This window comes from Triplophysa rosa, linkage group LG6 (assembly GCF_024868665.1).
Source record: "Triplophysa rosa linkage group LG6, Trosa_1v2, whole genome shotgun sequence".
In the NCBI taxonomy this organism is placed as follows: Eukaryota; Metazoa; Chordata; class Actinopteri; order Cypriniformes; family Nemacheilidae; genus Triplophysa; species Triplophysa rosa.
This window is the reverse complement of record NC_079895.1, coordinates 26794681-26810238: the sequence shown is the minus strand read 5'-3', so window position 1 is coordinate 26810238 and position 15558 is coordinate 26794681. Positions and strand designations below refer to the sequence as shown.

Sequence of the window (15558 nt, the reverse complement as noted above, 5' to 3'; positions counted from 1 at the left end):
TGCGTAATTTCCATTTGGTGTTTCTGTTTATCAACCATACTGCTGTATTACGCATTTTAAAAGATTACACTAGATGCATAAAAGTTATGTGCTCATTTGGGAAAAGCAACACTCATGAGCCAGTTTCAGTCAATGTTTTTTTCTTTTTGTAAACATATATGTGAATATAGAGAATATATATGTAGGCTATATATATAGAGAGAGAGAAAGAGAGAGAGAGATCTGGAAGAGGGATGTACATCGCTTTCTGTGTGTGTGTGTGTGTGTGTGTGTGTGTGTGTGTGTGTATGTGTGTGTGTGTGTGCAGACTCATAGCTAGTAACTATTAGTCTTCATTATTTTCATGCTTGTGACAACTGTAGCATGATGCTGCGCCCCAAATGGAGGCCATAATGTAATGTGATGATGTATGGAGACCCGCTAACATTAAAACAATCCACACCACTCCAGATATTGTCTTTTTCTCACACGGAAAAAAGAGGAATAGGAGGGAGGACATTTCTCTACAACTAAACATCACCGATTTGCTGTTTCAGCAATGTTAACAGCAAATCCAGCAGACGAGTCTGACCTTAAGTGATGACTCTAAAGAAGACCAAGTCAGATCTATACTTCCGCCTGGTACAAATCCAGATCCACGTATTCTCCTTTAATAACGACTACACTTTTCTTGAAGATTTTCCCAGCTACAGCCATTTTTGTGATATGATAGATAGGTAGATTTATTTATCACCACATAATTCATCATTGGTTAACATGCCTTCAGTTCTGTCAGAATATTGAAATATTTCCATCTGAGGTCTGTTATAACAAAGATCATTTTACATGTTGAGCATTTTGCTCTGACAATTATTGTTAACACCGTCCGCCTAGTCATGTCATGATGTGATTGAGAAAACTTGGCACGTTGGAACTTTTTGTGGTTAACCTGGTTATACTATTCTGCCCAGAAACAGTTTGGTTACATTTATAACATTTTATTTCAGTTCAAGTTCAATACACAGCGCATTAACTTTTGCAGACAATCTTTTTTTGTGATCAGTCATGACTTAAAGACAAGAACAGGGGTGATCTTTTAGGAGGCTGAGTACCTTGAGGAAAATGTAATTCTCATGAGGTCAAAGTGATCTGATTTCAGGTCAGACAGAGAACACTTTTCCCTTATGAACTCTTTGGTGAAAATAATTTGCTCATCTTACAAGCAGTTAGTTTAGTCAATCAATTAAGGTATGATGGCGTACAATTCACTTTATAAGCTCTTCTACCCAACACTTATCAAGATTAAAGCTTCAGCAAACATCTATCAAACCTCTCTGACTATTTAAATATTTAAGATTAAAGGCACAGTTGCATCATAGCACAGTACTTAATACTGTTACTTAACGCAATAAATATTAGTGCATAATAAATAATGGGACCGTATAAATAAGGCACATACATGTTAATAAACATGGGGTTAAGAAATCACACTGGATTTGGTCATAGGCACGTTTATCTGGACAATGTGATGGGGAAGCCGAGCATGCATGTGGTCAAACTCTCTCTCTTCTTCTGCTTCATCCGCCTGTTCTGGAACCAGATCCTGACCTGATCCTCCCTGAGATGTAAATCCTGTGCTATTTCACTTCTTCTAGACCTGCTGAGGTACTTGTTGAAGTGAAACTCCTTCTCAAGTTCAGTGCGTTGTTTGGTGGTAAACATTGTGCGGGAGGTCGCAGCAGTGTCGCTGGGTCCATGCGCGTATCTGCTGCCTGCGAAAAGTGTAGACAAGGTTAGAAAAACACCCAAACAATTGTTTCATTATTGACATAACAAAACGAAACGCACTGCTTTGGGGGATATTCCTTTTGATTTTCATCCAACTGTACGTGTTAGATGGAGCAATGTCGTAACCCTCCCGACACTCAGAGAGACTTTGGGAGACGCAGACCTTGTGCGCATGCGCTGTTTTGTCGTTCGGTCTGAAGTCACGTATTTCTCCAAAGTTGTCGTAGCAGCCCTCGATGATGTTAGTGTCCACGGCTCCCGTGCAGCACGCGTAAGCTACATTTAAACTTCGTTCCGGACACTCGTTTCTACCATAACGCACTGTAAAAGTACCTTGAAGCGTGTCCGGAGTTAATCGGGTGTTGACAGGGTGATCCAGAACGCTTGTCTGTCTTTCTCGGCTGTAAGACTGGCGCTCTGCCTTTCTCTGATCCTCACAGTACTTGGCCGTGAGTCTCGCCAGGTCTCCGCATGGGTAACGGTGTAAAAACGAGGTCATTATCTCTCCTAAAGCGTCACTTTAAATTGTGAATGATAGCTCGCGCCGCTTGTCTTTCTGTACTTTCGGATTCAGCATGTAAATGTTGCCTACAACAAGGGGCGGGGCCTTTTTACTCTGACCAATCAAAAGCGACCCGTGTGTCGGCTGGTCTGGAGGCAATGCTGACCTTATATCTCGGGCATTTAAAATATATTTTTTAAATGATACTTAAATGCATCCCTCTCCCGTTTGTTAAAGACATAATGGATTAAACATTTTAGATGAATTTATGATGCCTACTCATGGTGAATTAAATCATATAACTTCAATATTTAACTCGAATACATGAATTACACTCCAAAATATGCCATTTTTGTGAGGGCCAGTTTTTTTTAAACCTTTGCTCCTTTACCCTTTACATAGGTTCATATGATTGCCGCCAATTAACTACTTTTTATTTTATTTGGTTTTGTATTTCAATCTGTGCATTTTCAAAGAATACAAAAGAATAATGAAGCAGAGTTCCTAAAAGGTTTTTCATCATTATATGGTGTGATAAATTGAGCGCTCGACTCTGCGGTTTGTCCCTTTTGAGCAGAAGATGGACGCTGCGCATCTGGCTTCTCCCCTCGGAAGACTCGGAACTGCTGTCGAGGAAAATTGTGCACAATCGGTGATTGATGACCTGAAGCTAGCAAACACCCCTGACAACTGCAGCACTCAAACTAAGAGTCGCACTGTTTTTCTCGTGTTGTCGGGCGTTTATTCTGAACTGATTCTAAGAACAGCGCAATGACTCACGTTTGTTTAAACACTGAACGTCGTAACAGTGAATTTGTTTTCCCCTAAAGAGCATTTGATCCACCCGCCCATAACGAGTAGGCCTATAGGCCTGTGAGATACCCAACCGTTTAACCTGTCCAGATTAGACAGAAAGGCGAAATGTGGGGTTCCTGAATTAAGATTTTCAAGAATGATCTCGGTTATGAACACCCTTGGACAAGCAGGAATTCTACTGAGATGAAAAACAATAATTTAAAATATATGAAATATTTCTGTTCTTTTTTCTGCTTGTATATTGTTATTTATTGCTCCTTAATGCACGTACAATACCTCTTATAAGACACCATTTAAATAGATTTTTTACAAATTTATTTTTATTTGAATATAAAAAATGTCTGTGTGCAAAGTCTTTTTACAAACCTCTTTAGCGTTAGAACATTTATTTATTACCCCTTTAAATCTAGACTACTACCCCTTTTTTATTTTATTTTACTAACCTCTGTTACCTCTGTTGAATAGTAAAACATTTATTAACGTTATATAGGTTATTTAATAATAACAACAATAATAATAATATGAATTATAATAATAGTAATATATTATGTTCACCTTTTTAAGTGCAAACTATGTCCCCTTTCTAATGCAGAAGGTATCTCTTTAGTCCGTTGTGTCTGAAAAATAATTTAGAGCACAATCCACAATTCATAATAATGACGGAAGAAAATGCCTGTTATTACACCATATAGGGACAGGCAGGTTCGGAGAAATGCGAAAATCGATGAATCTGGCTATACAACAATTTCACCTATGATCACTGTTTTCTTTCTATCTGATTTAATCAATTTAGTAGTCTCATATTTTTTTGTAGAAATATGTCCTTACCCCAATGTTTGAACTCTTTGAGTCTCAGCATGTTTTTCCAGCTTTGCGTTCTCTCTCATCCAAGCCATGTTGGTAGCCCGAGTGTGTTGTCACGGTCACTCTCTCTCGCGCGCGCGCTCTCTCTCTCTCTCTCTCTCTCTCTCTCTCTCTCTCTCTTTGGACAAAGTTTGGCCTCTTGCAGTTTGAAATGTGTTTTCAGAGTTGAGAAAGCAAAAAGCTTTGTTCATAAAGAGGTGGAATCAGTACCGAGACTGAAGGCGACGAGTTTTTGATTAATGAGCTTTGAAATGCCTCGCTGGGGGAAAGCGGGAAACAGCCTATTCTTTTAGAGAAGGCTTGCCAATGCTTACAAAGGCAGAGACGCTTTAGGCTATTCATTACGACATTATAAGGTGCATTTTAAAATGCTTAGACCTATGTGTATTAATTCTTGCACCGTAGTGTAAGTTAATGTTATATGTAACTGCTTATAAAATAGAACACATACTCTTTGGCTTAGGGCATATCAGAGCCTCTAAGGAGACCCATCCCAGTCTATGAAGAATGAATAGATATCTTAAAGATAGTAAAAGTCATGGTCTTTCATTACAACATGCTAGCCTTTTCCAGAATTGATCAAATTTGCCCACTGGGTCACTTTTGCAAAATAACATATTTAAAAGAACTTTCAAACACATAAACTTAATTTATATGTAACTGAATAAAATAAATATCCTTGAGACAAAAATACTTTTCTTAATTGACAATACAAATTGTTTGTAGTCCTCCTCAATTGAATTGAAAATAATTGCAATGTCTAGTAAGATTTACTGTTGTGCTTTTACTGTAAACAGCCATTGTGCGTGCGCGCGCACATTCAAGTGCATCTGGATGCTGGAGAGTGCGAGGGTTCCTTTGTTTACTATTCTTATGTTTCCAAAATGGCGCCTCAGCCATGTGAGCTGGCGACATTCAATTAAAAAATCTATCCATTTACGCAAGCTATAGAATACGTTTAATGAATACTGAATGTAACCGTGAAAATGGATGCATGAACATGTAGGATGTGCAATTGCATTTGTTCGGTTTAAGCGCTTTATTTACAAAACGTTTAACACAATAAAATATAACATTTCCATATCATTAACATTTCATAATTTAAGCATAAATTACTGAACTTACAAAATAACATTTATAAAGGATGTGTTTGTGTGTGGTGTTTATAAGCGACATAGTATTAACCATGGCACTGACCAAAAAGTGCCAGATTTCCAATTATTGTGAAAACAAACAAACAAAAAAACGAAATGTCGAGATCCTTGCATTGTTATCTCTTCATTTGCAGAATATTTTATTCTTCAATTGAAACAGAAATACACCAGTCACACAATATTACCTTGTTTGCACCAGTTCTAAGAAAACGTCAACGGGTTGTGCTCCAAAATAAATTCTACAATTGTCCATATAAATAATGTACATCAAAAGATAAATAATGTGCGTTACAAAATCGATAAATAATAAATATAATACTCGGTCGAGATAAATGTTCGTCATACAATCTTGAGAGAAAATAATAAATAATAATACGGATTCGGTAACAGACGACTTAACAAAGAGGCAATGGTATTTTTTCGCTACAAATCACATCTCTATGGATGCCTAAACTGTCAAATCTACAGAACTTACCTTCAAGTAATACTTTATGGAAATTGCCCTCATTCTGCGCATATAGCTCCTCCAAGAACCAAACAACTGACAACAACACACTCCTGTGCATCTCCGAGACAGCCGAGAGAAATGGACCACAGCTATTGTTAAAAATTATTACAATCATAGCAGTAATACTTATATCAATAGTCGTAATAATACAGGATAATACGTTACGCTTCTCTCGGAGTGTAGTTTTATAAATTCGTTTAACTAGTGAGGTAATAAAAAAGCGGCGTTGCGCTTTAGCACACGGATGGGATCCTTACAGATGCGTAAGTTTTGGCGCATCCTGCAGCCTTCCCTGAGACGCGTGGTGAGAGCTGAGGTCTGTGTATGTGGGATGGGGGTCACACGGTCCGTGGTGGTGGTTGCCCGGAATCTGAGCGGCACAGCTGTAGTCCACACTGGCGGATGAGGGATGGGGAAGATGGCCGAGGTTGAACATAGGGCCCGAGCCTGGCATTGAATCAACGAAGTTCCCCCCGACGTACACGGGACTACCTTGTAAATTGGCACTGGCAAAGCTACCGTTCCCTTGCATGCTGTGGTGGTCGTATTCTGTGCCCGGGTACCTTTTTTGTTGCGGTATGCAGCCGCCTAATGGCGCCGTGTAGGCTGCCAAGCCGTACATGTTCTGCTGCGGTTTGGCGAATGGCGGGGGAGATGGCGCGTTGTAGCTCAGGCCGTTTACATTTGGAAGCTGACCAGAATATCCAATGTGATTCGAGCCACTTAACGACGGGCTTCTGTCCGGAGAGTGTCCTAGGGGAGAGTGCATTATGCCTTTAGATTTTTGATCTTTTTTGTACTTCATCCTCCTGTTTTGAAACCAGATCTTTATTTGGCGCTCAGTCAGATTGAGTAGATTAGCCATCTCCACTCTTCTGGGGCGACACAGGTAGCGATTGAAATGAAACTCCTTCTCCAGCTCCACGAGTTGCGCGCTCGTGTAGGCAGTGCGCACCCGTTTCGAGGCAGGACCAGGTGGACTCTTGTCATCGCAGGTTTCTCCTGTACATAGACAGCAAAAATGCAAGGCGTTAGTAACGTCACACTGCCTGTTACATCACCAGTGAGAGACATGAGCTACTGTACACAAAGGAACCCTCTCTATTAATGTGACCAAGGAAAGCCTTGGGTGCAGTTATTAACTACATAATTCATTTTTATGCAGGCTACATAAACTCCTCCTCTCCTGCCACACACACACATACCTGCAGCTGGGCAGTTGGTGCCTTTCTGCTTGGCGTTTTGACGGGTCTCTTTCATCCATGGGAAGATTTGTTTGGTGATGACTGGAGTGGCAGTGCTGGAGCCAGTGCTACTGGGAGATTTCTTTTTTTGAGTGGAGCTGGTGTTCGGGCTGGGCGAGCTGGCCGCTAAAGGGGCAGCCTGCTGCTGTTGTTGTTGTTGTTGCTGCTGCTGCTCTATGATATTCTCTGGTTGGCTGTTGCTGTGGCTGGCACTGGGTCGCATACAACTGCCATTGATGTCTCCATTTTTGTGTGCTGGCGGACGGGCTGATGTGGTTTGAATTGGACAGATTGGATTTTGAAAGTCATTCTCTATGCTGGAGGACGAGTAGCCCTGGTGTGCAGGACCGTATGTGTAGGAGTCAGATTTGGGGTAGGAATATCCTCCAAAGAGTCCAGCATTGTCATAATAAGTGGTTTTCTGCATTGTGAAGGTTCAAACTAGCAAGGCCTGTGAACCCCTGTCCAATTGCATGGGCTCCTCGGTCACGTGATTGGAGGTTCCCACAAATTATATGTCCTCGGACCTGAAAGACAATTAGTCAGTTCGAGTGAAGATTTCTGCAATAAGTGTACAGTGTTTACAGATATAACAGATAGAGGAAAAGCACTCTGGGAGATGACGAACAATGTGAGGCTATTTATTGACCTATTATAACGCCTAAACTCTACATTCCAGGCCCCCCTCTAAATTAAAAAGATATTTACATACTCATGTGTACGTGCCAAGCATTTCTTAACTTGATTATTTATAACGAAGTGCCATAAAATACTGTATGTTATTGCCAGACTTAACTGTAGATATTAAATAAGAATTACATATAGGTTAATTTCAACCAGATACATAGCCTATGTTTAATGATATCATTATAAAGCAAGCACTGTAAGCAGCGCAGTTATTCTAAAGAGAATGTATTTATTCCATAAATTTATTGCAAAGTATTGTTTTTAATTGTTTTTATAAACCATTCCCTACTATTGTTTATCCTTGACAAGGCTTTTCATGTGCTTGCCTTTCAAACCCCCAAAGCTTTTCACTTTCAGAACTCTAGGCAATAAGGCAACAACAGGGTTAAAGTTTAACCCTATTGAGTGAAACGATACGGCAGCAGAAGGGGCATCAGCGTTTCTCTCCAAACAATATCCCATTCTTTTCAGAGTCATTGCTCAATACAAGACATCTTTGCGTTTTTAAGGATTTTAAATCTCTTTCAAGCTTTAGAGCATAAGACACATTTAAAAAGAATGCGTGTTAACTAGCAGCTTATATATCACATACATCTCTCATAGCGTAATGAAAATAAAAGAAATAAACCACACGCACACACAAACATGAGCCGTTATTTGCCTCCGAGCTATTAGCGTACATAGTTAGATATATTTGAGACTGCTCTCAGGATAATGAAGTAGTCTGTTCGTTCCACATTCTCCAGTTCATCCAGTGTTGTGTTATGACTTTTACATGGTCGTTTGTTGCTGTATTGACAGGCTGGTTGTGAACATTAAAGGAACTACTGAAATGCAAGGCCTCATTGTGAATCCTTCCTAAATATCACAAACTGTCACATTTCAAAGGCTCCATAACACATTCATTCATTTCTTAATTCTAAATTTGGGCTGCATTATTTTGACCTACGAGCTACGAAGGGCCGGACTAAGTTTTAGTGTTGGTGGTTTGCTCACATATGTTAACAGCATCGCAAGTGTGATCCGCGACAAATGGTCGGGTGCAGTCTGGCACCTTCAGTCCTTGCGAAACCCAAATGTGCACTGTAGCTCGCTATAGGCTACATGCTTTATTTATTTATTTTTCTTAGTGTCCTAAACACATGCTTACACCAAAGCGACTGAAGCTCACGTCCAGTATAGTTATTAGACGTCCCAAAGCTCCCCGCGATACATATCAATACACCTGTCATCGTGGAGTCATGCTAAATTTATGACTGGCCACACTACGGGCCTAACAGAGGGGTGAGAAGAAAGGCACTCCTCGAGACTTGATACCGTCAGAGGGGTAAAACTCTAAGCGTAGGAGGATGGCTGGGGGTAAGAATGTCTCGCTATACAGCCTGCCAGTATAAATCTAGCCGTCCACTTCAGACACACACTGTTGTCTTCTTAAAACCTTCCTAACCGCTTGCAATGGAGCAAAGTTTTGCCAAATTACCCGGAGAAGTGTGGAATTTAATGAGGTCGTGATCAGAAGGGATGTTTTTTTCTTTTGTAATCGAGGATGTTTTGCATTTTGCAGTACTTTAAGTAGAAATGTGTATGTGTTACCACACATATATTTAAAATCGAGGGATGCAGACGCAAGTAAATAATGTTTGTTGTATTGATGTCTGAGCAACAAAATTGGTAGTAAATAAACGAGACTTAAAAACAATATTGGAAGACCGAATCGTTTTGAATTGATCGTGTTGTGTTAATTTTACAACAAGCACGTGTGCCTTTTTATTGCCTATAATTTTCATGAGCTGCGATTGAGTCAAAGGATAATGCAGAGGAGGTATTAAAGTAAATTGTATTTTATGTGAGTACAAAATTCCAAAATATTAAAACATGTGAAAGAGAGAAATCACTTACCGCAGTATGTGGCTGTCTCTCCGCGCTTTCCCCTTAAACGATCTTCATAATTTCGTATTTGACCTACAGAATAAAAACATTTATTTTATTTTCTATTCTATTTTGTTCAATTTTCCCTTCTTCGTGGATTCTTCGGGGCTTGATACGTGTGGTTCTAAAAACTGTAGCCTACATTTTAAATTCTTATATTGCCAACATTTACCGAGTATTGGATTGCGTAATAATAATAATGATAATTTTATTAGGCTCTTACATTGAACCACACATTTATAGCACATATATATTTACTCGTTTCCCTGAAATGTTTTCTGCCTAAACGAATTTGTTTGGTGCTTAAAAGATTAGAATAATTGTGCGGGTTTTAAGAGTCAAATCTGTATCTAAGAGGGAAAAAACTGACATAAGCGGTTTTACACAAAGAGAAGCTGACCAAAATATTTAGCCATCATAAGCCTTTTGGGTGACCTTTGGCTTCCTCTGCAATAACTCACTGATTAATGAACAACGAACGGAAGGGACTAAAGTAAGTCTCAACACTATCCACAGTACACAACTTTTCACCGGTGATTTTAAAACCAAGCGAGAGCCCGAGAGCCCGAAGACGAGATTTAAATCCACATCTCACCAGGCAGATGAGCTCTTCGGTTCGGTTTCACACGGAAAAGCCTTTCCAACTGCGAGGCGAGGACCCTGCTTTGAACTAGGCTATGGATTATTAATACGATTATGTTTGTGGTTATTTGGTGTCGGACCGCAACGTTGGCAAATGTAGCTATTGCAAGAGAAAGCGTGTATGCCGGTATTTCAGGTTTCCGTGTCAGGTTCAAAGTCTTTCTTAATAGGATAAATGTAGCGAACACTGCATCTTAACATGGTCTGCCTTTATGAGGCAACAGTGTTTTCGCCCACACACTCCCACGGTAAGTTTGGTACTCATAATGGAACAATGGGTTGTAAAAATAATAGACTCTGGCTTGTTGTATGTGTGTGGTAATATATTATATAAATCATTAGAATGTTTTCATAGCAGTATAAATAGGCAACTACATAAAATGCAATGTAAAGATGCTAAGTTCTTTGTCTCTGTAGCATTTAGTTAAACTAATCGGAAACACGAATTTTTTATTTACATATTATCTACATATTTGTTATTTGCGTTGAAGATTTTTGTCAGATCTTGCAAAATGAATGCAATGGCAAGTGAAATGCTTTGTGGACAATTCATCTAGCATTTCGAAAAATGATGTAAACGGAATTATATTTAAACTTAATATCAACTAGAATTTTTTTTTTTTTGTAAATATCATTCAGTAATCAGAGGTAATCAGAGCTCAGTTGTAAAGCTGGTTTAAAAATGGAATAGATAAAAATAAAGTAAAATTCGAAAAGAGAGTATAAGTCTTCATGTGAGGTTTTAATTAGACTTTATTTCGTCAGACATCTATTTTATTAATCGTTGCACAGTATCCATTTAACAATAACTCTAAAATAATTACAGTTACATTTAATAAATGGTTTGTTTAATTTAGGCTATGTGAAATATTTCATTTTCGAAACGGATTCATAAGTAACGTTGATGTAATAGATTGAAGCGGTTTAAAATCACAATAATTTTGGGTAGACTGCAGTCTAAATTAGAGAAACATTCAAAACGATTTGATTGTGTGCAAACAGAATAGCCTAACCCACATATATCATGTCTAAGATAGCATTGACTATAACACAAATTAAAGTGATTAACGACCTCACATTGTATAACACAGATGTTCCATTCTGTTTCATGGCAAAATCAGCTGACAAAATATGTGCATGTGTAAAAAAAAGTACAGCAAAATGAAAATTCGTCCGAGCTAACATTGTAAAGTAGTCATGGTTGCCATAAAAGCTGTAAAGCAGTCCCAAAGACTTCTTTCAATGTCTTCAAATCGTGCTAGCTCAGTTAGGCAGCGGCATTAATAAAGATCAGCTGCTTTGAATGGAATAAATCATATTTTTACGACGGCCTAATGTAAACCCACGCTTAAAGGTTACGTTTTGCCAAGCAATTGCTTACCTGTGAGTCAATTTATTATATTGCAGTGCTTCTTAGTCTCAATATCTCTCAGTGCTGCTACTCGTATAAATCCTTCACCCTTTGTCTATAGACAGTACTGTCTTAAAACTGATCTCGCGCTTTTCCAGGCATTTCCATATACCGATGCAGACAGTATTCCCGAAAGAATGGAGCCACTCACTCAGCTACCAATAAAAATCCAAGAAGATCTTCTTATTCCAAAGCAAAATATTATTGGCAATCAACTTCTCATTGGAAAAGAGAAAAACGTTTTACAGAGGCAGGCTCACTGAATGAGTCGACATTAGGAAACCTTTATCATGACAAATAAAGGCGCTGCCTTAAAATACAAGCATATTTGTTCACGTGATCTGGGTCGCAGATTGTTCTGATTGAGGCTGCTACTCCAAAGAGCTTCACCTCACAAATACATTTTTAAAAGCAAGAGCACTAGCATTCCCTCAACCATTGTAAAATCATATTTTCCACAAGATCTCTCTCTCTCTCTCTCTCTCTCTCTCTCTCTCTCTCTTACGATGTGCTTAGCCACTGTAGCGGAGTGTTTTGCTTTGATAAAAGCTTTTCATTATGGGCTCGAAAATAGCGGAATAATGAAATCCAATGTTCAAATAAAGGACAAAGAAACGTGTTATTGTCTGTTTTTTGGTGGGGAATACAAACCATTTGCTACTATTGCTCCACTATTTGCGTTTTTTAAATATATATAAAATGGGTGAAATAGGCCTAATTGCCCGGTGCTTTTAAAATGACTGTGATTAAATGCGCTTTTACAATAGTGCTTTTTGGTTGCTATTTACGAAAATGCTAGTATTATGGTCTTTAAGAGACCACTGAAATATTGTTTGACGATTATGGTTCAGGCAATGACAGCAATGTATGACCTCGTCAGCCACAGAGATTCATCAAAATCATCCCAAATGTTATATTATTCATTTAATGAAGCAGTTGCATGGATTCTTGTATTTCACGGGAAATAAAAGTGTAAATGTGTGTATGTTTTATGTATAGATTATAACTAGTTAGTTGGTAGACTGTGTTATTAGGTTCTTGTAAATAAATGACTATCCTTTCACCCTCTTCTTTTTGTAACCAGAAGACACTTCATGAGGTTGAATGCATGTCGGTTATGTGTAACCCGATTCAAATGTTTGAGAATGTGTTGTATAGATGTTTAGCTGGACGGAAAAATTGAGATGAAACGGTTGGGAACGCGGCCGAGCGCAGGGTTGTCCTGAGGAGAGGATGCGAGTCGTCTCCCCTTGCAGCATATGTTCACGGGCTAATAAAAGTGAAAGATTTACAGTCTACGCCCGGCCCCCAACAGCCTCTCGCCCTTTCAGGAATTACTGAGCATGATTTACAACGATGCAGATCACCGTCATCCCTCTTTAACATATCATAACGCTTTAGAAATAAATCCAATAACATAACGCACAATTGTAAACAAAAGCAAGAGTGGGTATCATTTTTTCAATGTAGTTTTGTTAATGTACTATTTCAATGGCAATTATATTTGCTTTGTTGTTTTGAAAGGACGCCAATTATTTCAAAAGTCCCATTTATTTGTTTATTACACGTTAATAACTATATAGTGGCTTTTCAAATAAAACCTCTGGACTGAATTTTAGCCCGTCCCTTCAATGTAATAAAACATACACGTCCCCCACAAATGGGTGCCAGTAAATCGGGACATAACAGCATCTCTGACGGATTATAAATCACAAAGAGGCCTTCGCCAATGCCCTGGCGGATGAGCAATAACAAACCAATATTAGTGCCTCGCTCTTTCATCTCTCGTACGCAAATGCATCTATAAAAATGATATAAAAAACGAACATTTTCTGTAATGTCTGTATTTAACCATATAAAAGTGTTGCTACTGAACAAATCTTGTTTCGAGGTTAAGACAATTGACCAAACCATCTCGAGGCTATTTAAGAGAAAAGGCAACACCAACTTCAGTCAGTCCTCCAGGCAGACTGAATCAAAAAGACAAATTTATCACAATTCTGACAGATATGTTTCCATACAAATATTAATCTTAAATGTTTACCTACCGAGCTTCCATTGGCTTAAATGCTGAACGAACGTGCAGTATATGGCGTGAGGTACCGGACCGTTTGGATATTATTTTCTTGGATCTCTTCAGTTTTCAAGTCTGATAGAGTCCTCGCGATTAATGACGACGCCGTGTTTCTAGGGGACGTGCTGCATTAATTATTTAGACAATCACGTGGTCAAACAGAAAAGATACAGAACGGAAGCATATACCGAATTCTGTCTTGGGATGTCGAGAGCACAGTTTGATGTATCTTAACGGGTCGTCTGGATGGGCGAATACATTTTCGACGAACAGCTGGAAATCAAATATGGCCGTTTGAGCAGCATTGTGAAAGCGGTGGTAGTATTCGGCGCAGTGTCACTGCGAATGGAGCCGCGTATGTTCCCGTGTATTCTTCTCAGACATCCAGGTCAATAATCAAAATGCCTGGCTGAAAGCTAGACAATGGAGAGATTCTCCCCGCATGTTTCCACGCTGATTCATAAACAAAATTAGATATTTATGCATGCATACATTTACTATTTTTATGTATGTATATATCAAATGTACTTCAGATGCAAAAAAAAATCTTATATAATGTTTATTTTTAGGCTCCAATGATTATAGCTAATAAAAGTTTAGAAGCCTGAAAAAACGCCAATTTTAGAAGAAACTGCACTTAGAGGCTTTTGCATCTGAAGTTTTTATATATACTATACCATACCATGTGACACGTTGTGGTCATACAATAACTAAGTAAGTAAGTAATTTTCACATGAAGTTAACCTCCTGGTGAATAAATTCAGCGTTCAATAAACTTTTTATTCTTCTTGTTGTTATTAAGTCTCTTACTATCTCCCTTTGCCTCATCACACAATTATACAAAGTACATAGACCTTCACACACGTACATGGCACCAAAGTCCTACACACATGCCAACCCACTCCCCACCATGCCCCGCACGCACACACACACACACACACACACACACACGCACACACACACACGCACACACGCACGCACACGCACACACACACACACACACACAAATGTTTGTTTGCAATTGCAGTGCTAGATTTTATGCACAGAAAGAAAGAAAGAAAGAAAGAAAGAAAGAAAGAAAGAAAGAAAGAAAGAAAGAAAGAAAGAAAGAAAGAAAGAAAGAAAGAAAGAAAATAGATATCCTCGATATTTTAGGTAGACAAAATTTCAAATACAATATAAGACCGTTACTGGTATTTATTAATAATTATGATAATATCCTTATAGATTATAATTTTCTCCACGATGCAAATTCATATTTTAATAGCACAAAAATGCATGCCTAGTCTGTTAATTTTGCAGATTTGATGGAGTAGTAATAAGACACATGGTTAACTTGTGGTTTTGACGTACTATGTCATTAGGTGCAGCAAACCAAAACTTTCTTAACATTTCAGGATGTACCTAAGCTCAGTGAATATACTTCTGCTTTCTTCGAATGAAAATACATTTGTAATTTCCAAAATCTTTGATCGTTTTTATATACAGAAATATGTTTATGAAATTTTTGTTTTTCAGACCAAAGCTCTAAATGACATGCCACATTAATAAATATATATGACCAATAACCAAGATATTATATAATCTGCGACACAAAGCAGAATATTTATTTTATTGCGAAGAAATCACATTGTTGGTGCAAAAAGCGTCTGAGGGAACAGGCTGAAGGTCCTGCAGGTCACGACTTCAGAGGTCAGTGCTCGCGGCTCAAAAGCGTCTAATGCAACAGAAACTGTGTCCTCTGGATGAACCTGCCCGCAGGCTTTTGTCAAACTTCTGTAAAAATACCTTTTCACGCTCTCAACGTGAAGGCATCAGAGTGGAGACATCTTCGCAATGCATGTGCGCCTCGTGTTTTTGTTCAAGGAGACAAAGACACCACAATGATTGCAGAGCGTCTAACTTTAATCACTGCTGGAAAAAAAACTTCTTACATGTAAAAAGCCAACTCCAGTCCCAC

The 15558-nt window shown here is 38.6% G+C and overlaps 2 protein-coding genes across 2 annotated transcripts; both read right to left on the bottom strand.

Moving 5' to 3' along the window:
* Positions 1–783: 783 nt before the first annotated feature.
* On the bottom strand, positions 784–2356 carry LOC130555763 (homeobox protein Hox-B4-like). Its single transcript, XM_057336223.1, has 2 exons — positions 1828–2356; positions 784–1751 (listed from the first exon to the last, which is right to left on the bottom strand). Exons 1-2 carry the CDS (start codon positions 2264–2266, stop codon positions 1492–1494), a joined length of 699 nt encoding a protein of 232 aa, XP_057192206.1. The 5' UTR covers positions 2267–2356; the 3' UTR covers positions 784–1491.
* Positions 2357–5864: 3508 nt separating this feature from the next.
* On the bottom strand, positions 5865–7297 carry hoxd3a (homeobox D3a). The gene is made up of 2 exons (XM_057336342.1): positions 6817–7297; positions 5865–6613 (listed from the first exon to the last, which is right to left on the bottom strand). Exons 1-2 carry the CDS (start codon positions 7280–7282, stop codon positions 5865–5867), a joined length of 1215 nt encoding a protein of 404 aa, XP_057192325.1. The 5' UTR covers positions 7283–7297.
* Between the last annotated feature and the right edge of the window lie 8261 nt (positions 7298–15558).